This window comes from Anser anser, assembly GCF_964211835.1.
Source record: "Anser anser genome assembly, chromosome: Z".
Classification (NCBI taxonomy): domain Eukaryota; kingdom Metazoa; phylum Chordata; class Aves; order Anseriformes; family Anatidae; genus Anser; species Anser anser.
Genome location: NC_139723.1, coordinates 63933135 through 63955475, shown reverse-complemented (window position 1 = coordinate 63955475; position 22341 = coordinate 63933135). Strand labels below are relative to the sequence as shown.

Here is a 22341-nt window from a genome sequence, read left to right as displayed (position 1 = left end):
CAGGCTCCCCAGGGACCGTCCACCCTGAGGTGACGATTTAGGGGTGTTTCCGCGCGGAGCCGCCCCGCGGGACCTGAGGCCCCTCACGGGCCCGCCGTTTCCCCGTCCCCTCAGCGCCCCCTGCCGCCCGCACCGCCCCCCGGCGCCCTGCCGCCGGCCCTGCGGCAGCCAATGGGCGTGCAGCGGGCGACCGATGAGCGGCGGCCGGGAGGTTTAAAAGGCGGCAGCGGCAGCGGGTCGGCCTGTCAGTCCGCTCCTCGCAGCTCTGCGCCTCGCTGCTCAGCTCCGCTCCTCCGCTGCTCAGCTCCGCTCCTCCGCTGCTCAGCTCCGCTCCTCCGCTCCTCGCAGCTCCTCCGCTCCTCGCAGCTCCTCCGCTCCTCGCAGCTCCTCCGCTCCTCGCAGCTCCTCCGCTCCTCGCAGCTCCGCTCCTCGCAGCTCCGCTCCTCGCAGCTCCGCTCCTCGCAGCTCCGCTCCTCGCAGCTCCGCTCGGCGCCTCTCTCGCAACACCCCTCGGCTCCTCTCTCGCCGCTCCTCGCCGCTCCGCTCCGCTGTGTCATCAAGGGTGAGTGCCTTCTCCCAGATGCCGAGCCGGCTGCCGCTACCGGCCGGCCGCCCGCGCCCCGTGGCCCGGCCCTGCAACCGGCCTGCGCCCGGCGGCCCGGGGAAGAGCAGCGCGCCCGCCGCCAAGACTGGGGTGGAGGGGAGGAAGCCGGGGCTGCTGCCCCGCACCGTCCTGCGGGACATCGGCAACAGCGCCGCCGAGCCCTCGCGGCTGGCCGCCCCCAGAAAGCCGCTGAGGGCTTACAGCAAGCGGCCGTGCGCTGCCGGGACAGCCGCCGGGACAGCCGCCGGGACAGCCGCCGGGACAGCCGCCAGGGCAGCCGCCGGGACAGCCGCCAGGACAGCCGCCAGGGCAGCCGCCAGGGCAGCCGCCAGGGCAGCCGCCGCCGCTGCCGCCCAGCCCGTGCCGAAGACGACGGTCGCCAGGAGGCCGCTGAAGGCAGCTGCCAAGAAGAGTGCGCCGCCGCCGCCGCCATCACCACCACCGCCACCACCGGAGCCCCAGCCCCAGCAGGTACTGTCCCAGAGCGGGCTCAGCCCGGCCGCCGCCTCCACCGAGCTCAAACGGCGGCCGTGAGCCACTGTGGGGCTGCCGAGCGGCAGCGGGGCTTGCCCTGATGCCCTCCGATCTGCCTCCCCCCACCCTATTGCCTTGTAGCAGGAGCCCACATCCTCATCTTCCACGGAGGAGCCGGCATGTACCCCTGCAGAGGGCATGCTGCGGCAGGAGGATCCTGATGCCTTGTCTGAAGAGGAAGATGTTGATGCAAAAGATAGTAACAGACCAGAGTTATGCAGCAAGTACGTGAAGGACATCTACAAATACCTGAGAGAGCTTGAGGTTGGTAGTAGTAGTAATAGTAGTTCAAACTACAGGGACACCTGCTGATGCAGGGAGTCTGCCTGTCATCATAAGGGTGGCTTAGAGATGGCACCCATTTTCATCTGTGGATTTTCAGGAGGCACTGATAAGTGATTCCTCAACTGAAAACGCTAGAGTAACCTGAGATGATAACAGATAATGGTTTTTAGACCAACAGATCAGCAGTAGTGGTACCATGCTCTTCATAGCCTGTCTCTAGTAAACCAAGAAACCTTATACACACAGGCCTAGTACTGTGATCCATAGTATACTGGTACGGACCTCTTTCAAAAGCCTTAAGATGAAACAGGGGCTGGGCATTGTAATTGTTTGAGCCAAATGATTAGATATAATAATCTGATTCCTTCCACACAGGTAACACATGTAGTCAGACCCCAATACCTGGCAGGCCAGAATATAACTGCGAAGATGCGTGCTGTGCTAATGGACTGGCTTGTTCAAGTACAAGTAAGATTCAGCCTGCTGCAAGAGACCTTATACTTGACAGTTTCTATCGTTGACCTCTACTTGCAGGTAAGCATCGCTTGCCCACTGTCAGGCAATACTTTCCATAATACTAATCTAAAACACTAGATCAACTGATCAGTAACACAATACATGGTTAGTCTTGTTGTCTTTATCAAATGCAAAGTGCACTTTGCTGGTCAACTGTATTTTGTTGTTGAATTATATGCCCTATATAACCCTCTCAATTACTAATTGTGACTTAATGCATCAAAACTGCTTATTCCTCTCCTTGATTTGGTCTCAAACCCTGATCATATCCAACAGTAGATGACATATAGTTCCTCTGTATATGCCTGTATGAACTTCCTGCCACTGAACAAACATGATGCTGGCTACCTTTAAAATACGTTTTCTGAGCCAAGCCATTATGATAAAGCACTACTGCTTTTTACTACAGGACAATGCTGTAAGAAGTGCGCTACCGCTTGTTGGTATCACGGCTATGTTCCTTGCCAGTAAATATGAAGAGACGTTTCCCCCCAGTATTGGAGATTTTGCCTATGTAACTCAAGACAAGTATACAACATCCCAAATTTGCAAAATGGAGATAAAGATTCTGCAAGCCCTGGACTTTCGTCTGGGTCGTCCTCTCCCTATACACTTCCTAAACAGGACTTCAAGGATTGCAGAGGTAAAGCTGAAAACAAGTGTTCTTTAAGCAGTACCTGGAAGTTGTAATACTTAACTGTGGAAGCTTGTTATACTGGCTCAAAACTTCCATTTGAGCCCAAACAGTATTGCAGCTGTTTGTCTGCTTTCAGTCACTTGAGCCTAGCCCAGCCAAAACCGAAGTTAAAATGTTTGATACTGCAGGTGGTCAGTAGACCGCTATTAAAAGCATATGAGCAGCCTAATACAACTCAGAACTGCTCTGTGATTAAGCCATTTGGATATCAAGCCTATAGCTTGAAAAATGTTTAAGAAAGTATTTCTTCCTGTTTGACTAAAAGGCAACTCAACTAAGCCTGACAGGATGCTTTTTCCTGGGAGATGGGCAATACCTAACTCTGACTTGCTGCAGGTGGACTTGGAACAACACATTCTGTCCAAGTACCTGTTGGAGCTATCCATTTTGGACTATGACATCGCTCACATCCATCCATCCAGGAAGGCAGCTGCTGCTACCTGCTTGGCTCTGAAACTTCTCGGTGGAAGCCCGTGGGTAAGTCATGCTGCACCTGCAAGCACAGGACTTGATGTACCTATGCGCCAGCTTAAAAGGCCACCCTGGGACAAGTGTATGCAGGCCTTTTGCATTGCTCATGTCTTAGCACAGGGGGACAGAAGTAGGATGGTGACTGTTAGCTCTCCCACATTACAAAGGAGGCCAACTGTTCAAGCCCAACAGAAGTCAAAGAATCCACTGAACTCTGTTCTAGTAGGCTTGTTGAATAACTTCCTTCCCTTTCAGACAAAGACTCTGCAGCACTACATGTCCTACAGTGAGAGTGACCTTGTCCCAGTCATGCAGCATTTGGCGAAGAACGTAATTCTAGTGAACCAGGGCTATATGAAGTATGCGGTAAGAACTTTTGGTGAGGGTGGGGAGCATGCTTGGCTAAGTGTCAGCGCGTGGTGCCCTGGGGCTGTGTTGGCTGTGACCTGAGCTGTCAGGCTTGTATCAGACCTGCTTACTGTAGCTGAAGGTCTGCCCCAAGGTGGGGCACAAACTGACCAAAATGGGTAAAACCTGGGTCTGGCTGCTAGAATTGGCTTGGCCTGCCCACCCCAAGCCTCAGATGAGCTGGAATAATGTAATAATCTGGGTAAACTTAACCTTACTTGTATGTTTGCAGTCCATCAAGAATAAGTACGCCAGCTCGGGCAACAAGCAAGTAAGCACTCTTGCACAGCTGAACTCTGATATCATAGAAGACTTAGCCAAACCACTGGCTGAACTGTTGTAACTGTGAAAATTCAACAAAAAAAAAGTATCGACGCTGTGTGTATATATACTCTTAGCTTTTATCTGTGTGGTTCGTGCTTTTAATAAAGATTACTTCCTCTCTACTGTCACCGTGCCTCACGCCTCGCGAGGGTTCTCTAATTACACCCTGCCTCTAATTGACATTAGAGCCCTGACCGCCCCGCCCCGCCCCGCCCCCTCAGCCCGCCCGGCCGCCATCTTGCCCACGGGGGCGGCCCCGCTTGGGTGAGGCGGCCCCGCCCCGCCCCGCGCGGCGGCAAGCGGCGGCCGAGGACTGCGCGGGCACTTTGAAGGCGGCGCCATGGAGGAGCTGGCCGGAGCCGACACCAAGGCCGGTCCGGTTGCCGTGCTCCGTGCGGAGACCGGCCCCGAAGCGAAGCTGAACGTCCTCACCCTGCTCCGGTGCGTGCGGGGCGGCGGGGGGCGGCGGGGGGCTCGGTGCCGGGGCGGGCGGGCGGGCGGGCGGGCTGACGGCCTCGTTCGGCTCCCTTGCAGCCTGCGGGAGCAGCTGAAGCAGCAGCTGATGGAGTACCGAGCCGCAGCCTGCGCCAGTAAGTAACGGACCGGCCCCGCCGCGCTTCCCCCTCTGGCGCCTTCCCTTCAGGCCCCAGACACCCCCCTGGCACCCCTCTGTTATCCCCCTGACACCCCCTTGGCACCCCTCTGTTATCCCCCTGACACCCCCTTGGCACCCCTCTGTTATCCCCCTGACACCCCCCTGGCACCCCTCTGTTATCCCCCTGACACCCCCTTGGCACCCCTCTGTTATCCCCCTGACACCCCCCTGGCACCCCTCTGTTATCCCCCTGACACCCCCCAACACCCCTCCGTTATCCCTGACACCCCTCCGACACATCTGCCTGGTGTTGTGCTTTAACCCCGCAGCCAAGCACCTACACAGCCCACCACTCCCCCTACCCCCTCCCTCTGCGTAGTCTCACTAACGCTGGAGAGATAGCGAGGTGTGGAGGTAGGAATAAAACGTCCGTTAAACGGCTTTATCCTTTACGTTACATAAGTCATGTTTAAAGTCTTCCTGTTGTGCTGTTTTAGTGGTGTTCTTGCTTTGCAGATCAAGGAAGTTACCTTGACTATGATGTTGAAGAAATATCTGTTATGCGGTATGTAATTTGTTAACTTTGAACTTCTGATGTATTTTAAAATAAACTGAAGGACTGGGAACTGAGCTTGGAAGTTCTCTTCTAGTTACTTCTTTTTAGCAGAAATTCTGGATTAACGATCAGTACTATGCAGGAATGTGGTGAAAACAAAGGAAATGAAGAGAGAATATTATTGAATGACTTGTAGTTTGGAGTAAAAGTTCTTCCTTCAGACATGCAGAGAACAAGTTAAAAATGCGAGGTTGCTTTTACAATTTTTGTTCCTTTCACACTTCGTTTCAGACCCATGCAAAATTTGGAAGGAGCACTGGAGGAAATAAAAATCTCCTTCGAGAACAAGACATTATGCATGCAAAGGTAGATTTTTCTTTCTATTTGGAGGTTTTCTGTGTGTTTACATGTGTGCACATGCATGCAGAAATGCATAATTCTGATTAAAATTGTATTTCAGAGTGATACAGCACACGTTACAAACATGAGAAGTTTAATACAATTGAATCAATAGGAATGAAGAGGGAGATAACATAGAGAATAACAATAAAACACAAACTGAAGCATGTGTGAGCCTCAGAGGTTCTGGAAAGTTAAGAAAAAGCAGACAGTATACATCAGTAAAAATAGTTGGTGGTACTTTACAAATTCCTGTGAAGAGAGTGAGGTTGGTAGTTGTTACATATCTCCTGAAGCACACAACTGTTCGTTTGAATTCCCACCTTTGTCCAGCTTCCCTTCTGCAGCCTGGGACTGATGATATCTGAGGTATGTTTGTCAAGATAGAAATGCATTGTCACTCTTACAAATAGTCTTTGATAACACCTTTCTTGTCCTGAGGATTAAGCCCCAGTATTTAAGAAGTGTGATATTTAAAAGTTAACCACGTTTTTTGTTGTTCTTGACAGGTTTTTTTAGTATGTATTTCCAATGTGAAAGTGGGCATAAATGGAATTAGTAAATCTCTCTTCCAGTATTTATCAGCATTCAGTTCTTAGTTTCGTATTAATTCTCATCAGTTATTTGTCTCTTTCTTATACCATGCAGGATGCAGCTTGTGGATGCCCTGCGAAACAAAATGACACAGAATGATGATGATGAGAGAAGGTAAGGTGTTTTGGGGGGAAAGGATGGCCAGAAAAGAAAGGGCTTGGAATAGTTTAATGTGACACATTTCTATTTTACTTCATGGTAACTTTTGTAAAGCAAACTTTTCATCTAGCTTGGACTGGATGACATGTAGTCCACCTTCTGGCTAGAGACAGCATGATCAAAACTATTATATGCACAGTGGATTTACCTTTGGACTCTGAATTAACTAGTCTTTGATTACAGAGATGTTTAAGCTTGTTTCACACAAACCAGCTCAACTCCAGAAGCACCAATGTAGTTTGTTCATTAGCTCCGTTATCTTGGCTGCACTTGTGAAATGCACTGGATTCCCCACCATCAGAACTGGTGTTTTCATATTTAACTGAAGCCGCAAGAACATTTATTGAATGTTATGTGAGTTCTTGCCCTCTTCGGATCATGTCCTTAGATTTATGCTGACTTTGAGAGTTGACTGAATATGGGGATGTTTCGTGAGCAGTGGGCTCAGGCAACTTCTCTCCCTGGTCTAGACAGTAGTAAGTCACTTTGTGAAGACTGGATTTGACTTTGCCTGGGCTTAAGTGGCTTTCCTAATTTTTGATGCACCAGTAAGAGTTTATAGTCAACAGTTTTTTGTTTCTAAGGAATATGAATTCCCAGCGCTTATAATAGCTGAGCGCATACTGCAAGCTGGTAATGGAGCCTTGCCTCTGCTTTGCTGCCTTCATTAAATAATTATGTACAAGCTTAATGCCTGTCAAACAGAACTGAAGGTTTCAAATGTGTTTGAAATTTGTTTTTTAATTTTTTTCCCACTATTAATTGATGCATGCATATGAAGTATCATGTGAGAAGTTTCGTTTCTGTTGAAAATACAGCTGAAAGCAATGCATTTCCATGATGTCCCTGTTACAGCCCAGAATTCAGGAGCTCTAACCACTAGCTATATGATTTGAAATATTAAACTTAACTGATGTTTTAGCAAAACCGAGAGCAAAACAAGGAGCCTATGTGGCACCTACAACTATAAGTATGCTAAATGTGTAGTTTTTTATTTTTGTGTTAAGATAAATGGGCATTTTTTGTTTAATCTAAATAACTTAGATTAATGCATTCATGCTGTCAACACATATTAATGGTCTAAAGGTATGCAACTTTTCTTCCTTCCTTAGACTGATTGTGGAAACTATGGAACACACAGTAAAGCTCAGCAAGGCAATAATCGAATCTCAACAAGTAAGTTCCATTTGTACCTTTTGTTGCAGTTGTGCAGGCTTGCCGTAAAGGTAATTGAAAGTAACAGGAATGCACAAGTCATTTGAAAGTAAGTATGTGGCTCAAAGGGCATAGTTCCTAGCGGTGTTAAAATTACTGAAATTGTTGCTTAGAGTGAGTATGCAAGCAAGTCTGCAAGAGCTGCCCCTAACTGCTTTTGTGGGCTGAACTAGCATCATCAATATTTATTGGATCTGAGAGTCTACGAAATATGTTTTTCTTTCAGCAAACACGTGAGATTGAAGAGAAATTGAATGACATTAGAAAGAAAAGACTCAGTAAGTGCATTAGTTATATTGACTTTATTTTATATTTGAATATACTGTTCATATTTTAAAGTGCTTCTTGTAGCATTATTAAGTAACCACAAACTTCATAATACAGTTAGAAAACTTACGAAAACAGTTTTATTAGGTGCTATAAAAATGAGCTGGTGTGATGTCTACATGATTATTAGACTGATAGAACGTATTAGTCATATTCTTGTATCTCTGATTTCGTATCTGCTAAAAAAAAAAAAAAGAAGGGTGGTGGTGTTTCGTTATTTATTATAAGCTCCCCGGCAACTTACACTTCACTTAGTAATTTAAATCAGTTCTGCAAAACTGAAAGTTTTTATTTTTTTCTCAAACTGCACTTTTGTGAAACGTTTGTTGAACAGGAGGGTATTTACTTACAAAGAGCTTGTGTAGTAATATGTGACTTGGTATTCAGAACGCTTATTATAGTGGGTCAAATTTACATTTGAAATCACATTTCAGAACTTACTAAGGTAAACAATTCTTTTGAATAGCACTAAAAGTTTGTTCTTACAAACCTATGACGAGATTTGACAACAATTCTAACAATTATTAATTCATTTTTTTGTTTCACGCATAGAAATTGGTGTGTATGTTGAGAGTAATAGACACACTGAAGTATCTCTTTTCACAGAAAAAAATGAGCACCCTAACACCTTCCTTCAGGAAAGGAATGCTGTATCAGGAAAAGCAGCATTCTTCCCATGTACGAACTCTTCCTTCATGGTGTCTTTCAGTCTAACTTTTAGCCTGGTTTCGTCCAAAACCCGGCAATACTTACTGATGTTGTCCATATATCCCTTCTATGATTTTTGAATTCGTTTTCAATCAAACATGATTGTAAACATCTCCAACTATAAAAGTCGTGACAACTGAAGATGTGGTGTAGGACAGGTATTCAAATTAGTATCTATGTCTGAAGGAAATGCAGACCTTATTCAAAGGACTTTTGGTTTTGTTAGCAGCCAGGGAACCAGTCGGTGTGTAGTGATACCAGATACCACAGTACTTTTGTCTTGTGTGAAAGGTACATTGTGAGTTCTGGTGGAGGAAACAGATGGAGAGAGAAGTTTGAGGTATTGCAATGGAAGTGCCTTAGATGTCTGTAAGAAAAAAGTTTCTCTTTAGGTCTTCTGCCCACTGAAATAGTTCTTAATACTTTGTTTTACTAATAATGGAACAGTTCTGAAACAGGCTGAAGAAGACAAACTACTGCAAATTCGTGACGTGAAAAAGAAAAAGGAAGTAGCAAATATGAAAGTGGCTGAAATATTGGAGAGTGTACATAAAAACCTACAAACTGAAAGAGCGATGGCTACAGTAATTCAAAATGTATTCCAGGTAATTTCATAGCTTTCAGAAGCAGAGTTGCAGTTCTGCATTACAAGCAAAATAATATACTGTATAGTGAATGTGACTTCAAAGTCATTTTCTAAACTCTTTAAGTAACAGCAATAATGGAAAAACTGCAGTATGAAAGGAAATCTTTATTATTTTAAAGACTAAAACTATGAAACTTTTTTGGAGTTATTATTTACAGAGTTTAGAAACATTCTATTGATCTGTCTTTATTTCTTTGGTCCCTTAAAGGTACAAAGGTAATGCATTTTCCAGAAATGTGTCTATCACGACAGTGGCTATAATTCCTTAGACTGGTAGTCACCCCTACATCCTCCCCAAACCAGTTCCCTAGGACAAATAAATAGGCCTTAATCCGATGATACCGGTGGGATTAGGGTGGGAGGTGGGCCTCCTGCAGCATCCTGTGCTCAGAGGAGCTCCACTAGAGGTCATGTGTCCTCTGCTGCTGCCCCCTACTCTGCCTCTTGCAGTGTGGCTTGTCCTGACCAGTGAAAGACCAGTGAAGAACGCACATAGTTTACTTTAAATTTTTTTTTTTTAAAAAAAGGCTGTGGAAGAATGTATTTGAGGCCTTCAGGTAGAAAAAGGGATATAACCGTTCTGTGAATTTGCATGATAGTGGAATACCAAGAACAGAAAAAGAGCCACATGTTCTTTCTGTTGCACGCCATGTCTACTACTAGCTTGAAACATAATATGGTTTCATCTCAAATCGAGAACAGGAAATTAAACGTTTTAGTGGGTTTTGGATTAGATTCCCGGAATTCTGTTTTTGTACTCCTAAAGTCTTCTGAAACATAAGTAAAACAATTCTTTTTTGGTTAAATTAAAGATTCCCATTTTCAGTCTAGAATGGCAGAGTGAGAATGTTAAAAACAATCATTTTCTCCTCTCTTCCCAAGTCCTGTCCATTTCAAACACTGCTGTGAATTTCAAGGGCTTCCAAAGTTTAAATAAGACCAACAGAAATTTTGATCCTTTTTAAGAGCTTTTATTTTTTAACCACTAGTCTTTCTGTCTTGTAGAATATCATCATTGGAAGCAGAGTTAACTGGGCGGAAGATCCATCTTTGAAGGCAATTGTTCTACAGCTTGAAAAAAGCATCTTTATTTGAGTCAGGAAGATGGCCTTTCATATTTACAGTGTGGATAATCAATATATTATATAATCAATATTTTTTGTATCATAAAAGCTCAGTTTTATGAATTTGAAATTTTGACCTTTCTGGAAGTTCTCTCTACAGGCTCAGAATATGGCCATGCAACTCATTGAAGTGCATTTTTAATTCCTGGTAAACAACAAGCAGTGTAGCTGATGAACCTAAGTGAAGGGTTACTTTATAGCTCTTCGACGCCAAGAACTTGTTTTCCCCTGAAATTCAGCAATAAGACAAGAAAAAACAATGATTTATATAACCTATACATGATAAGCTTTTACGTAAAAGGTATTACACCAAGGCTCTGCCACTGCTGTCCTGCTCCACCTTCCCGCGCTTTGTGTCTTCCTGCCTGCACCACGGGACCCTGCAGTGTCGCCGTAGAAAGCTCAAACTGTAAAACGTGGTTAGGAAAGTGTGTCTGCGTGTTTTTTTTTTTGTTTTGTTTTTGTTTTTCAGTCATTAAACCGCTATGTATAATTTTATGCCTAGAAAAGTGTGGCTGTGCTACGCGGTGATGAGCTACGCAGCATGACCGGTGCCAGAAGAGGAGCGAGCGGTCGGTACTGCGCCACGCCGGGAGCTCCCGCAGCCGCGGGCAGTCGGGGCGGGTGGCGGTACAGCACGCCAGCCGCATTCCACGCTTTTAGACGCCAACGCTCGCATTTTTACTAAGTTCCGCTACCTTGGCCGAACCGCGCTGCGTGCGCTGTGCTAAATAAAAGAAATAACTGGGCACTTTGTCCTTCACCTGCGCTGTGCTAAATAAAAGAAATAACTGGGCACTTTGTCCTTCACCAGCGCCTGCTTGGGGGAGTGCCCGCCGTGCGCTGGCTGCACCCGAGAGAGCCGGGGGGCAGCTGGGGGCCGGGGCTCTCCCGCCGGCGCGCCCACGGCCCCGCCCCCTGCGGGGAGCCCCGCCCCCTGCGGGAAGCCCCGCCCCCTGCGGGGAGCCCCGCCCCCTGCGGGGAGCCCCGCCCACCCGTGGGCCGGGGGTGACCATGGGCAGCAAGATGGCGGCGGCCGCCCGCGCCGTGCAGGTGACGGCGGCGGCCCCGCGCTGCGGGCGCGGTGAGGGCGGCGGGGCCGGGGGGCGGCCGGCGGGGACGCCCCCGCACGGGGCCGGCGGGGATCGGGGGCGGCTGGGGCCCGGGGCGCCGCCCGGGGGCCGTGTCCTTGGCGCGGGGAGGGGGCGCCCGGAGCGGGGCGGGGCGGGCTCCGTGTCCCCGCGGGCATCTCCGTGTGCGCGGTCCGACCCGCGGGGGTTCTGCGCCGTGTGCCAGCGGTGTGCGGGTACCGCGGGGTCAGCATCTGCCCAAAGCGCGTCCTGTGCTCCTGACGTCTCCTGCTGCCTTGTCGCTTTGTAGGTGGTCAAGCCGCATACTCCGCTCATTAAGTTCCCGGACAGGAAAAGCGGTCCCAGGCCTAAAAGTAAGTATGTCGCCCCTCCGTCTAGAGAAACAGCCCGTGCCAGGTTCTTTCTCTGAACCGCCTTACACAGCAGCACGCTTCTGCTTTCACGCAGTGACCCGCCTGATGTGGGGCAAGGGTTCTGAAACACGGCTGTTTCAGTTTGAAGGTAACTCCTGACTCAGCCCTCCCAGACTCTGTACGACTGCGGGAATGCATACGCTGCACGCATGCCTATTTCTTGGCCAAGCCAGGTTCCCGGAGATTTACACTACTTGCACACAAAGTCCCATTCCTGCAAATGCTAATAATCTCCTGAGGTGATCGCGCCAAAGTCACTCGGAAGCAGGTTTAGCTATTCGGTGGTACTTGCAGAAATGATGTTGCATTTGCCTCGCCCGTTCTTTTCTTAATTGGAGCGTGCAATGTTTGTAGTATTTGAAACCTTGATTTTAGGTGGCAGAGCCGTTCCGCCGTACATTTTAAATGTTTCCTAGCGTTATTAATTAATGCTGAGAAAAAAACATATTTTCATGGCCATCTTTGACATCAACTTTTATACCTATAGCTTTGTTGATGTTTATAGGATCCTCTGTATTGTTACATTTACACATCAAAGTTACATAAGCTGTATGTTGTTTTTCTCATGAGTCAATAAAGCGTTTGAAACTAAAATAGAAGAAGTCTTATGAAGCTCAGTTACATTGTTCTCATTTGTTTAGAAATGATGGCTGTTCTCACTCTTTTTTTAGTTTGTTGCCTCTGATGTCTTTTTTTCTAGTACTTGTGTCAAAATTTGTCAACACCAGAGGTATCTCCTTGAAGCAGATAGTTAATTTAGACATCTGAAAATTCTTCTTTTTATTTTTTTTCCTGCTATGCTAATGTTTATGATGGCTAAAAACATAGGGATTTTAAATTTCAAGACTGTTACCTTCAAACTTTACACACTTAATTCTGTAACGCCATCTGAAGGGTGACTATTCAGTAAAGAATGGTTGGCAGCACCTTAACGCATCAGTAACTGCACCATATATTTGCCAGAGCATTTTAACACCAGAGATTTAGCTGTAAGTTTCATTTATCCTTTGACATTTCAAAGTATCTACAGTGTACATCAGTGCCACTTCTGATGTATCCATGAAGTCCTCAGGAACCATATTTGGGGATAACTTTGCCAGAACTCCGTATGCTGTACCCCGTTTAGCCAGCTGCACCATCTCTCATGCCAGCAAATTGCATTCTTAAAAAATGCGTTATGTACCTCTTTATCTCTGTGTCAGAAGAACTTTGTCACTGTAGCTTTCGGGTCCGCTAGACCTTTCTACCAGAACCGTGTTCTGTCACCTCGATAGCAAATTGCAGTCTGCCTCTCTTTGCTTGAAGGTTGCGGCAGTGCCTGCGTTCACCGCACCAGGCTGCTGCTTGCGCATGGCCACACGGAGCTCTGCAGATCAAAGATATACTTTTAGAGCCATGGGTGCTGGAAAGGCCAGCCAAATTCTTTTATGGTATTACTATTGCAACACGTTGTCAAACAGGGCAGGGAAAACTGTAGGAGAGGCTGTAACTGCGCTAATGCAATTGCAGTGTTAGGTCTAGTACTTCTGAGTCCCGATTTCTTGTGTTTTTAATTGGCCAGTGTGTCTGTTCCAACTACGTATCAGAATCAAAATTGTACGGTAGAGGAAGCTCTCGGGTAAATCTCTAATATTTTTGTGGCATATAAAACAAACTTGGAGAAGCTATTTCTCATAAGGAGTTTTATTTCTTGAAACAAAAATACTTTATAGGCGTTACTGGCCAGAATTATTTGTCAGCTCTGTGTTGTCAGAAACAGCTCTTTCTTCTGTTTTCGTCTTCTGCCCCTTTTGCCTCCTGCTCTTAAATTTTAGAATTTAATCTTCATGGCATGCCCTGTGTTCAGATTATGTTCCTTTTGATAAGTTCTCTTCCTCCTTGCTCTGTTTGGGACCTTCCTTGCCAAACCACCTGATCAATTTGCAGCTTTCAGATAGAGTCTTCTGCGCAAGAACTTCTGAGTGTGCCCCTCCATGGTGTTTTTTACCAGCAGTGGTTTGATGACTTCGTTGCAGCTGTTTGACATCCCTGTCCTGCCAATCAACTCGGACTCACCATGGCTCCTCTCCTTTGTCACTACTGATCTTGTTGGAGGCAGCGGGGAGAGAGGCAGGCAATACCATGGCATTTTAACACATCCAGGTCTGCTCAGTCTTGATGCTACTTATTTTGTAAATTCTTAGTCTGCCTGTACCAGCTGTGTTTATCGTGCTCATTTTTCAGGGACACCGAGAAGAACTTCCTTCGGGAGCAGTCTGCTTTACCGTTTTTTTTTAACCAGGCCTGAGTGCTTCCAAAGGAAACATACTGCTATGAGATGCAGTCCTCCCTGCCATGGTGACTGTGTATTTCCATTGTCAGATCCACCACGGAGGGGCAGACCTGAGGTCCAACAGGCTGGCTTTGATAGCACTGCCTTTTTGTTGTCTGTTTTCCTATCCTCAAACTGAAGGCAGCTTCCCTAACGTGAATTCCTTAAGCCTAACTCCTGGCCCTCTTCTCTGAAGTATTTCATGCAGTACTTGGTCTGCATTTCATTAACAGTTTGATTGCTGATTCCCAATAGTTGTGTTCATTCGGCATGATGTTAAAGACGGGTACAGCACTGCGCATTGTGAGCTTCATCCTCCTGTAAGCCTCTCTTTTTCACCAGTCTGTCTTTACCGTTGCAGAAAACAGAAAGCGTTATCTCAGTGGACCTTAGTTATTCATCTTAGTTATCTTTCTGCATAACCCTCTCCACACACACATTTATGGTACTTCGTGCTGCACGGAAAGCTTCCCAGTGAAGGAAAGCCTTTGTTAGGATATATCATGTGGAAATCTTGTGTTTCCACGTGAACATTTCTGCCATTCAAATATGCATTCTTTTCATTTCTGATTAAATGTGTCCTTGATACTGTGCTCTTCATATATTAAACAACAATTAGAATGGGTTGTGAGAAATAGAGCATCTTAACTCTTTTAATGTTTGTTATAAGGAAGAAAGTTAATTGTCAATAACTAGTAACTTTTGCTGGTTGCTTATCTAATTAATTTTACAGTTTTGTTACATTTCTGTAAATGTTTTTGCAATCTGGGTTTCAGTACAGGAATCTCTACAAGCAAGTGTGCCATCACCCCATGCTTCAAAAGCACAGGAGTCTGTCGGAGGCAGGGCACCAGCCTTTCAAAGTATTTCACCTGTTAGTAGGGTACAAGGTACACCAGACACTTCAGAATTAGCAAGAACCTTCCCTCAGAAATACAGAAGGAAACTTATGTCAGATGAAGAGATTGAATATATTCAAGTAAGTTTCAATGACTGTATGTTCTCTGTTTACCCAGCATTTATCTTACTTGAAACTTTGAAGGACCTGTAGAAATACGGTAGTACATTGCAGTTCTTGGTAAGTGTGTACTCAGAGCTCTCACAGCTTCGATGCACAGTACCCAAACTACAAATCCTTGGTACACGGGGTACCCAGCTTTTACTAATCAGCAGCTCATGGTGTCACGGAGAGAGACAGACTTAGAACACGCATGGAAAGCTAGTGTAGGTACAGCCTACATTAACCATAGTCGCTACCTGTTCTGTAACAGCTGCTTAACGTGTAATTTGAATGTGTTGGATGTGACCACTGGAGTCCATTCACGGACCGGCAGAAGCTATTGCCAGGTGACAGAAGTCCAAAATATTCTTCAAACTAGTTTTTATGAGTTATTTAATAGTAAGTTAACTTTTGTATTTCAACTTTTGGGAACATTTTATTAAGTTTAATATAAATATTTCCTGAAATATTTGCAATTACAATATTATATGGGAAAGGTAAGAGAGACGTACTTCCATAACAATTTTGAATTGTAAACATCATTACTTAAAAGAGGAGAATTGAAGAATTAGAGAGATAGGTGTAAGTTTGAAATGAAAAGACACTTAGGTAGCTTTGTTAAATGATAAGGACACCTAAAGTGTAACCACATGAGTAGAGGAAATCAGTTTTTCTGCATGCATATGGGTAGGATATCATAATTAGAAGATGGATTATTTTCCACAGTTATACACTTCTTCACCTCCAGCATATTTTTTTAACCATGAGATACATTGTAAAATAATTGGCACATTAATGAATTTCTGACTTCTCACAGAGGTCATAATTGCTGACCCGGGCCTTGTTTTTTTCTTTGCACTTTGGAATTTGAGCAATGGAAATAATCCTCAAACTTCTGTTCACCGTTGCTGTGTCTATCAGGCCTTCTGTAAAGCGAGTAAGAGTCAGGTTTCTTCAGATGGGGAGAATTGCAGCCGTAGGTATGGGCTGCAGGATTTTTTCTTTTTTTATATTCCTCACTGAAAATTGGGCTGTTGCTGATAGATGATGGTGCTTTTTTTCATGCCCATTCTTTTATAGATTAGAAATCAAAGTCTAAATAAAGTCTAAATAAGAAGTTAAGACTAGAAACCTTGTTTTTGGGCTGTGTGTGAAAAAGCTCGTGTCTCCCCTTGGTGTAGTGGTGTGTACTTAGTCTGTCCCCTTTTCTCTTTCAGCGTGGAGGTCCGGAATAAGCGCAGAAGACAAGTTTGTCCCCACTGCTGGAGGACGAAGCGTTGTGTTCACCGCGAAGGCGTTTCCTTAGCGTTACAAACGATTGTATACTGGTAGCTTTAACAAAACCCCGGTGCGAGGGGCGGGAGGGCAGGCATGACACCCCTCGCACGTTTCAGTCGATGGCTAACTAGATGCCGGCACACCATTAAAATATTTTTCTAATTAGCCACTCTACAAAGCGACACGGCGGCGTGCTTCTTCACGGGAGCCCTCAGGCGGACGTGAGGCGGGGCGGGGCGGGAGCGGGGACGGTTGGGGGGGGCGGGGACGGTTGGGGGGGGCGGGGACGGTTGGGGGGGGCGGGGACGGTTGGGGGGGGCGGGGACGGTTGGGGGGGGGCGGGGACGGTTGGGGGGGGCGGGGACGGTTGGGGGGGGCGGGGACGGTTGGTGCCCCGTCGCGGCGCAGGCGCGGCCGGTGACACGAGGCGGCGGAGCTGGGGCCTCGGCACCCTGCGGTTGCTAGGGGCGGCTCCCGGCGGCGGCGGCGGGCCGGAAGCGTGGCGGTGTTAAAGGCCCGCGGCCGCCGTTCGGCAGCCGCCATCTCGCGTTCCTCGCTTCCCTCGCGTCTCCCCGGCGGCAGCCATGGATGCGCGGGCACGGGCCAAGCGCTACGAGAAGCTCGATTTCCTTGGGGAGGGGCAGGTGAGCGGCCCCGGCCCCGGCCCCGGCCCCGGCCCCGCTGTCACGCGTGTCTCGCCCTTTTTTCTTTTCTCTCCCCGCAGTTCGCCACCGTGTACAAAGCAAGGGATAAGAACACCAACCAGATTGTGGCTATCAAAAAGGTGGGTGTCGGCGTGCCTCCCTGCCCGCGCCATGGCTGTCTTATTTTAGTTCTTTATTTTTCGGACCCTTAATGGGCAGTGGAGCACTCTTTTTTTATTTGCAAGTACCCCGCTTCAGCTGCCTAAGTACCTCGCTTCAGCTGCCTTTAATACGTCGTTTTTCCAAGAAGAAAGGCTACCTTCAGTCCTACTAGATCTGAGTTTCTGAAGGGTTACCTAGCCTGCAGCTTGAAATGATGTTACACATTAAAACCAAATAAAGCACACTTTCTGAATTTAAGGCTTTGTTAGCCCCTGATAAAAGCTTGATACTTAAATCTTTCTGCCTGCCGTTCGTTATTTCCTTTGGTCCAAGAATGTTATGCTTGGTTAACTTTGGATGGCAGTTTTTTGGCAGAAACTGGCAAAAGCATTCTCATATCTGCAGCTTAGCTGTACAAATACAAACGTTGAAAATGCTGTTGTTGTCATAAAGCGTTTCATTTAGTGCTATCTGAAGAGATTACGGGAAGTTTTCGTATTGGAAAGAGGTGATTAGCAGTGCTTTGTGAGGGATGAAAACTGTATGTTATGGTGCTGTGTTTAGATAAGAGCCCAGGTTTACTTAGGCAAGTCGAACTGTATCAATAACAAGTAATTATGTTTTGTACACTAGTCCATTTTAGCTTTACAGCACTGTTTCTGCAGGGTTGCTAATATGCTAGTAGTAGCAGCTGTTGCAGAAAGTGTTCCTGCTTGCTTGTATTGTACCCTTTTCTTATTTTTATCATCTGGAAATAAAAGTACTTGAAAGTTCATTCAGCAAATGCTCAAGACAGAATGATTCTAGTAAAATTAGTGTTCTCTGTGTACTGGGGCAGGGTTTGAGGCCTTCTGAGAACACTGACAGTTCCTTGGCCTCGCTTCTCGCAGGGGAGAGGCTTGGTACTGGTATGATAAAGCTTTTTCAGTACAAAGCATTCTGTGCTGCCAGTTTGTAACGTGTCTGTTTTCAGCCGTCATGAATATTTCTCAACTTTCATAAAAGCTAACGCTGTGGAATCAATTTTCTTCTTAAGAAAAAATTGCCTGCCTGGTAGAGCACTTTGTGGTAGTAAAACTCATTCTGTTTTGGAGTAATAACAACACTGAAGAATGTACCCTAACTGTTGGCGCAGATGGCTTAACCTTATATAATACGAAACGTTTGTTTTCAGATTAAACTTGGGAATAGATCAGAAGCTAAAGATGGTAAGTTTTAAAATAAGTTCATGTTGCATGGCTTTGTTGTCTTTGTTTCTGCAAAGTGGTGGGTTAATTTTTCAGACTGTAGCTTGGCTGAGGAAAAACGAGCTTTACTCCTTCAGTGTAAGGCTTAATTGAGGTTGTTTATTTAATTGAGGTTGTGTATAAAAAAATAAATCTTCCCAACCTGGAGAGACAGAAAAAAGCAATAGAAATATCTGCACACTCTTTGTAATATCTACCATGGCTGACTGTGTATATATAACCTGTTAGCTTCTCAATTTAAGTGGAATACAAACACGAATATAATGTAGAATAATAATATTTACAGCACTGAGTTTAGAATACCTTCTTGTTTTGATGTGCCTCTGTGCCTTAAATATGTAAGACAGGTGAGAGTGCTTACCTCTGTTGTCAGATGTTTGCTTTGTGCTGTTTTTGTGATTTATGCTCAAACAAAAATTAGTAAAAACAAGATCTTAAAAATCTTGTCTCTGTATGGGTAGGTTTTGTTGTTTTGTGTTGAGAAATAGGTCCATGCAGCAGAGTCTTTTGATCGTGTTTTCTGACCAGCCTTGTGTCTTTAGGCATGGGTATTGCAGGTAAAACCCAGTAATCGTGGTTGTCTCTTACTTAACTGTGTGGTGCCCAAAAATGCAGTAGTATATGTATAGGCTGCCATCCTTCGGGGATCCTACATCAGGTTACCAACTTCTTGTGATGAGTTTTTACTCTCACCTCTCCAATTTCATTCTAAGGATGAATTTTCAGACATTCCAGAGTCTGCCAGTTGTGCAGACTGCCACAGAGTCATGATTCACCTGGTCTTCACTGGGCTAATGTCCTTCAAGGACAGTCATTACCTTTGGCCTAAACCTGTAGTTCAAAAAAATAGTAATACCAGGTAACATCCTGGAATACTTTTCTCTGAATCCAAGAGCTGTGCTACAGCAGGTTTCAGCAGGTAAAATCTGCTTTCAGATGCCTGTCTAAAACTGGAATTAAAGCAGGCAAAGCAGGAGCGTAGGCTAATCCATCGCTTTGCTAGAATATTATATGTTGAATGAGATCACAAGTTTTGGGAGAACATTCTTCTTCAGCTCATGTGCAGCTGAAACTCTTCTTCCACAACATGCTACAGGAATGTGTGCTTGCCAGCCAGTTGTGTGAGCCATACATACCAGCATTATTTGAAGGAAGACCCAGGAATCAGGGTCTGATGTGGTGCAGCTTGTGTGACTGCCAAAGTGCACACCCCAGGATTTCTGTATAAAATTTCTCTATAAGATTTACATTCAGGTGAGCAGGCTTTGGCCACTCTACTGTTATTGTCACGATACAAGTATAGAAAAGTGTGCACTTCCTGCCTTTCTAAATAATGCTACTTTGATTCTGTGATTCAGAAAGAAGAGATTCATGAGGTTTGTCATTGTGCCTCCCTCTGGAAATGACACATTGAAGAACTAATATTTGCAAGAAGTAACTTATTTTAAAACAAAACCAAAGCTTGGTATAATCTGAAAAAGATGATTTTTTTTTCTAGGCTTGTTCAAGAACATGATGATCTAAATCTTCTGATTGTCATGATATATTTGCTATGAAAAAAAGTATACATCCACCTTTATTTAGGCTTCAGCAATCAATGTATCTATAGCGATGGACTTGGCATTTAACAAGTAGATGAGTGGTGAGGAAGTAGATTGTAATAGTAAATCATCAGTGAGTAACAGAGTGAGAGGTTTCTTTGAAGCTTAAAATAAAGTTTTTAATTTTGTTCTCTCATCTTTTTTTTTTTTGTCAATGTAGGAATCAACAGGACAGCCCTCAGGGAGATAAAGTTGTTACAGGAGCTAAGCCATACAAATATTATTGGTGTAAGTAAAATGAATGCTACTTCTAGAATTGGTCCCCAAATACTATTGGTACTGTTTCAAACAAATTCAGAATTATTTGGGTCATGGAAAGGCTACTTAATTTTGTTGTAGCTGTTTGTCACCTAAAATGAGCAGTCGAACAGTTGTTATGCCAAAACACTTATTTCAATAACAAAGTCTTTTATTTTGAACTCCTGTTACTGTTTCCACGAAACACCTTCTGGGTTTTGTGGAAATTAAAGGTGGGAAGACTTGTGGAGACTTTAATCACCTGACTTTCTATCTCCGTGATAGATATGCATACGAATGCAATATTGAATTTATCTGAATTTGGTAGCTTCAGGTGAAACCAGTGACAGCCAAAAGCAAGCTTAGTGAGCAGTGGTACAGTGGGACTCACGGGGCTTACTAGGTTTTAGTGCTGATATTTAAAACTTTTGTTGGCAGGAATAATGCCTGTATCTTTTCAGTTTTATTTATATTGACTCTCAGCTACAGATACTTAGACGGAGCTGAAGATACTTCAAAATTAGTTAACGTAGATCATCTGAAGCTTTGCCATAAGTATTAGAGCTGATATTAATTTTCCGGATAGTTTATTTAACATTTCAGGCTGGAGATACAGTACTCCTCTGGACTGTGAAATTACTCGGCCACTTACCGAGGCGATCGGCTGCGGGGCAGGCGCCTTCTGCAGCGGAGGGGGGGATGGAGTCGGGCAGGGCATTTTTTCGGCATCGAGGCCACTCGAGGGAGCCGTCGGGAGCCGGCCGCCCTCGCGAGGGAGGCTGAGGAGGCGTAGGCGGAGCCGGCAGCGCCCCTCAGGCAGCCCCTGGGGAGCGCGGCGAGCAGGGCGGGGCGCGGCGGGGCGCGCAGGCGGGGCGAGCGGGGGGGGGGGGTCCCCTCGCCGCTCTTTCGCAGCGGTCTTTCCCTTCGGTACTTGTAACCTGCCTGCGAGGAACCTGGTCGTGGTATCAACCAGGCAGAAAACCATGGCCTCCGCATCTCTTGCGGCCTCTCCAGCCGCAGTCACCGATGTGGCTACTCAGACGGAGGGCTCGGGGAAACACGCAGCCATCCAGGTCTTGGGCCGCAGGGTGTGCCCGAGTCTTCTGTCGGTATCTGACAGCAGCAGCGAGGGGTATGCCCGTGGCAGGTGTGCCCAGACTGAAGAGCTGCTCAGCCAGGTAGCGGAGCTTTGGGAGGAGGTGAGCAGGCTCAGGAGCATCAGGGAGTCAGAGAGGGAAATTGACTGGTGGAGGTGTACTCTGCCCTCTCTGAGACAGACTCAGGAGCCTGCCACAGCACAAATGCCTCCCGCTATGCAGAAGACAAAAGTTCCCTCATCCTGCCAGGCAGCAGGAGGAGACCTAGGCCAAGGGGGGGAATGGAGGCAGGTTTGTGTTCGGGGTGGTAGGCGAGCCCTGTCCCTGCCCACCTTACCTTCCCATCTACCCTTATGTAACAGGTATGAGGGTCTAGAACACGACAGTCAGAACAGTGAAGTAGACGAAAGCCCGTCCCAGTTGGAGAGGGTGCCTAAGGCAAGGCAACCTACCGCCCGCATTGCTACATCAACTGCTAAAAAGAAAGAAGGGTTATTGTCATGGGGGACTCCCTTTTGAAAGGGACAGAGGGCCCAATATGCTGACCAGACCCAACCCACAGGGAAGTCTGTTGCCTCCCTGGGGCTTGGGTGAGAGACTTTGCTAAGAAAGTCAAGTGCCTGGTACGGCCCACCGACTACTACCCACTACTGGTCTTTCAGGCTGGTAATGACGAGGTAGCAACAAGAAGTCTGAGAATGATCAAAAGGGACTTTACGGCTTTGGGGCGACTACTTAAAGGATCAGGGGCACAGGTTGTGTTTGCCTCCGTCCTGACAATAGGGAGGATCCTGACAATAGGGGGGATCGATGCTGACAAGCAGACTCATCACATTAACACGTGGCTTCAGGACTGGTGCAACCAGCAGAATTTCAGGTTTTTTGATCACAGGAAGGTCTACGTGACACCGGGCCTGCTGGCACCAGATGGGATGCGCCTCTCTCAGAGAGGAGTGAGGATTTTTGCTCAGGAGTTGGCAGGGCTGATAGATAGGGCTTCAAACTGGAGTTGACGGAGGAAAGGGATAAAACCAGGCACGTCGGTGATGAGCTAAGGGATGGTGCGCTAGAATCAGAGGGACTGTGTGCTAGTGAGGC

At 46.3% G+C, this 22341-nt stretch overlaps 4 protein-coding genes across 9 annotated transcripts in view; all 4 read left to right on the top strand.

The window, feature by feature from the left end:
• Positions 1 to 259: 259 nt before the first annotated feature.
• Positions 260 to 3967, top strand: CCNB1 (cyclin B1). Of its 2 annotated transcripts, none has more exons than XM_083816022.1 (7): positions 260 to 1075; positions 1223 to 1402; positions 1799 to 1957; positions 2349 to 2582; positions 2973 to 3113; positions 3363 to 3473; positions 3748 to 3967. In XM_083816022.1, exons 1-7 carry the CDS (start codon positions 581 to 583, stop codon positions 3856 to 3858), a joined length of 1431 nt encoding a protein of 476 aa, XP_083672148.1. In that variant the 5' UTR covers positions 260 to 580; the 3' UTR covers positions 3859 to 3967. The 2 variants fall into 2 exon arrangements, with proteins under 2 accessions (XP_083672148.1, XP_083672147.1); XM_083816021.1 differs by having other exon boundaries at positions 261 to 1075; positions 1220 to 1402.
• A 68-nt stretch (positions 3968 to 4035) lies between these two features.
• Positions 4036 to 10925, top strand: CENPH (centromere protein H). Of its 2 annotated transcripts, XM_083816026.1 has the most exons (9): positions 4036 to 4280; positions 4374 to 4429; positions 4951 to 4999; positions 5282 to 5356; positions 6038 to 6097; positions 7255 to 7318; positions 7584 to 7635; positions 8840 to 8997; positions 10044 to 10925. In XM_083816026.1, exons 1-9 carry the CDS (start codon positions 4180 to 4182, stop codon positions 10131 to 10133), a joined length of 705 nt encoding a protein of 234 aa, XP_083672152.1. In that variant the 5' UTR covers positions 4036 to 4179; the 3' UTR covers positions 10134 to 10925. The 2 variants fall into 2 exon arrangements, with proteins under 2 accessions (XP_083672152.1, XP_083672153.1); XM_083816027.1 differs by lacking the exons at positions 8840 to 8997; positions 10044 to 10925 and adding an exon at positions 8291 to 8821.
• A 161-nt stretch (positions 10926 to 11086) lies between these two features.
• On the top strand, positions 11087 to 16433 carry KGD4 (alpha-ketoglutarate dehydrogenase subunit 4). Its single transcript, XM_083816028.1, has 4 exons — positions 11087 to 11215; positions 11543 to 11606; positions 14754 to 14956; positions 16195 to 16433. The coding sequence occupies exons 1-4, from the start codon at positions 11177 to 11179 to the stop codon at positions 16210 to 16212; spliced, it is 324 nt and encodes a 107-aa protein (XP_083672154.1). The 5' UTR covers positions 11087 to 11176; the 3' UTR covers positions 16213 to 16433.
• A 196-nt stretch (positions 16434 to 16629) lies between these two features.
• CDK7 (cyclin dependent kinase 7) overlaps positions 16630 to 22341 on the top strand; it is a 29335-nt gene continuing 23623 nt past the window's right edge. For 2 of the 4 annotated variants that reach the window (XR_014576346.1, XM_083816024.1), the window contains exons 1-4: positions 16631 to 16899; positions 16980 to 17039; positions 18236 to 18269; positions 20070 to 20137. Coding sequence is in view for 3 of the 4 variants with exons in the window: in XM_083816024.1 (XP_083672150.1) it covers positions 16840 to 16899; positions 16980 to 17039; positions 18236 to 18269; positions 20070 to 20137 (222 nt within the window). In the remaining variant the exon portion in view is untranslated. Of the gene's footprint in view, positions 16900 to 16979; positions 17040 to 18235; positions 18270 to 20069; positions 20138 to 22341 lie in introns of all 4 variants that reach the window. The other 2 variants (XM_083816025.1, XM_083816023.1) reach the window with 2 other exon arrangements.

Bases quoted from the DNA above. Each gene is read 5' to 3' on its own strand.
- CCNB1 (XM_083816021.1), top strand. From the start codon at position 581: ATGCCGAGCCGGCTGCCGCTACCGGCCGGCCGCCCGCGCCCCGTGGCC. The intron at 1,403-1,798 runs GTTGGTAGTAGT...CCTTCCACACAG, and splicing joins AATACCTGAGAGAGCTTGAG to GTAACACATGTAGTCAGACC. The intron at 3,114-3,362 runs GTAAGTCATGCT...CTTCCCTTTCAG, and splicing joins TTCTCGGTGGAAGCCCGTGG to ACAAAGACTCTGCAGCACTA.
- KGD4 (XM_083816028.1), top strand. From the start codon at position 11,177: ATGGGCAGCAAGATGGCGGCGGCCGCCCGCGCCGTGCAG. The intron at 11,216-11,542 runs GTGACGGCGGCG...GTCGCTTTGTAG, and splicing joins CGGCCGCCCGCGCCGTGCAG to GTGGTCAAGCCGCATACTCC. The intron at 11,607-14,753 runs GTAAGTATGTCG...TCTGGGTTTCAG, and splicing joins AAGCGGTCCCAGGCCTAAAA to TACAGGAATCTCTACAAGCA.
- CENPH (XM_083816026.1), top strand. From the start codon at position 4,180: ATGGAGGAGCTGGCCGGAGCCGACACCAAGGCCGGTCCGGTTGCCGTG. The intron at 4,281-4,373 runs GTGCGTGCGGGG...GCTCCCTTGCAG, and splicing joins AACGTCCTCACCCTGCTCCG to CCTGCGGGAGCAGCTGAAGC. The intron at 6,098-7,254 runs GTAAGGTGTTTT...TTCCTTCCTTAG, and splicing joins AATGATGATGATGAGAGAAG to ACTGATTGTGGAAACTATGG.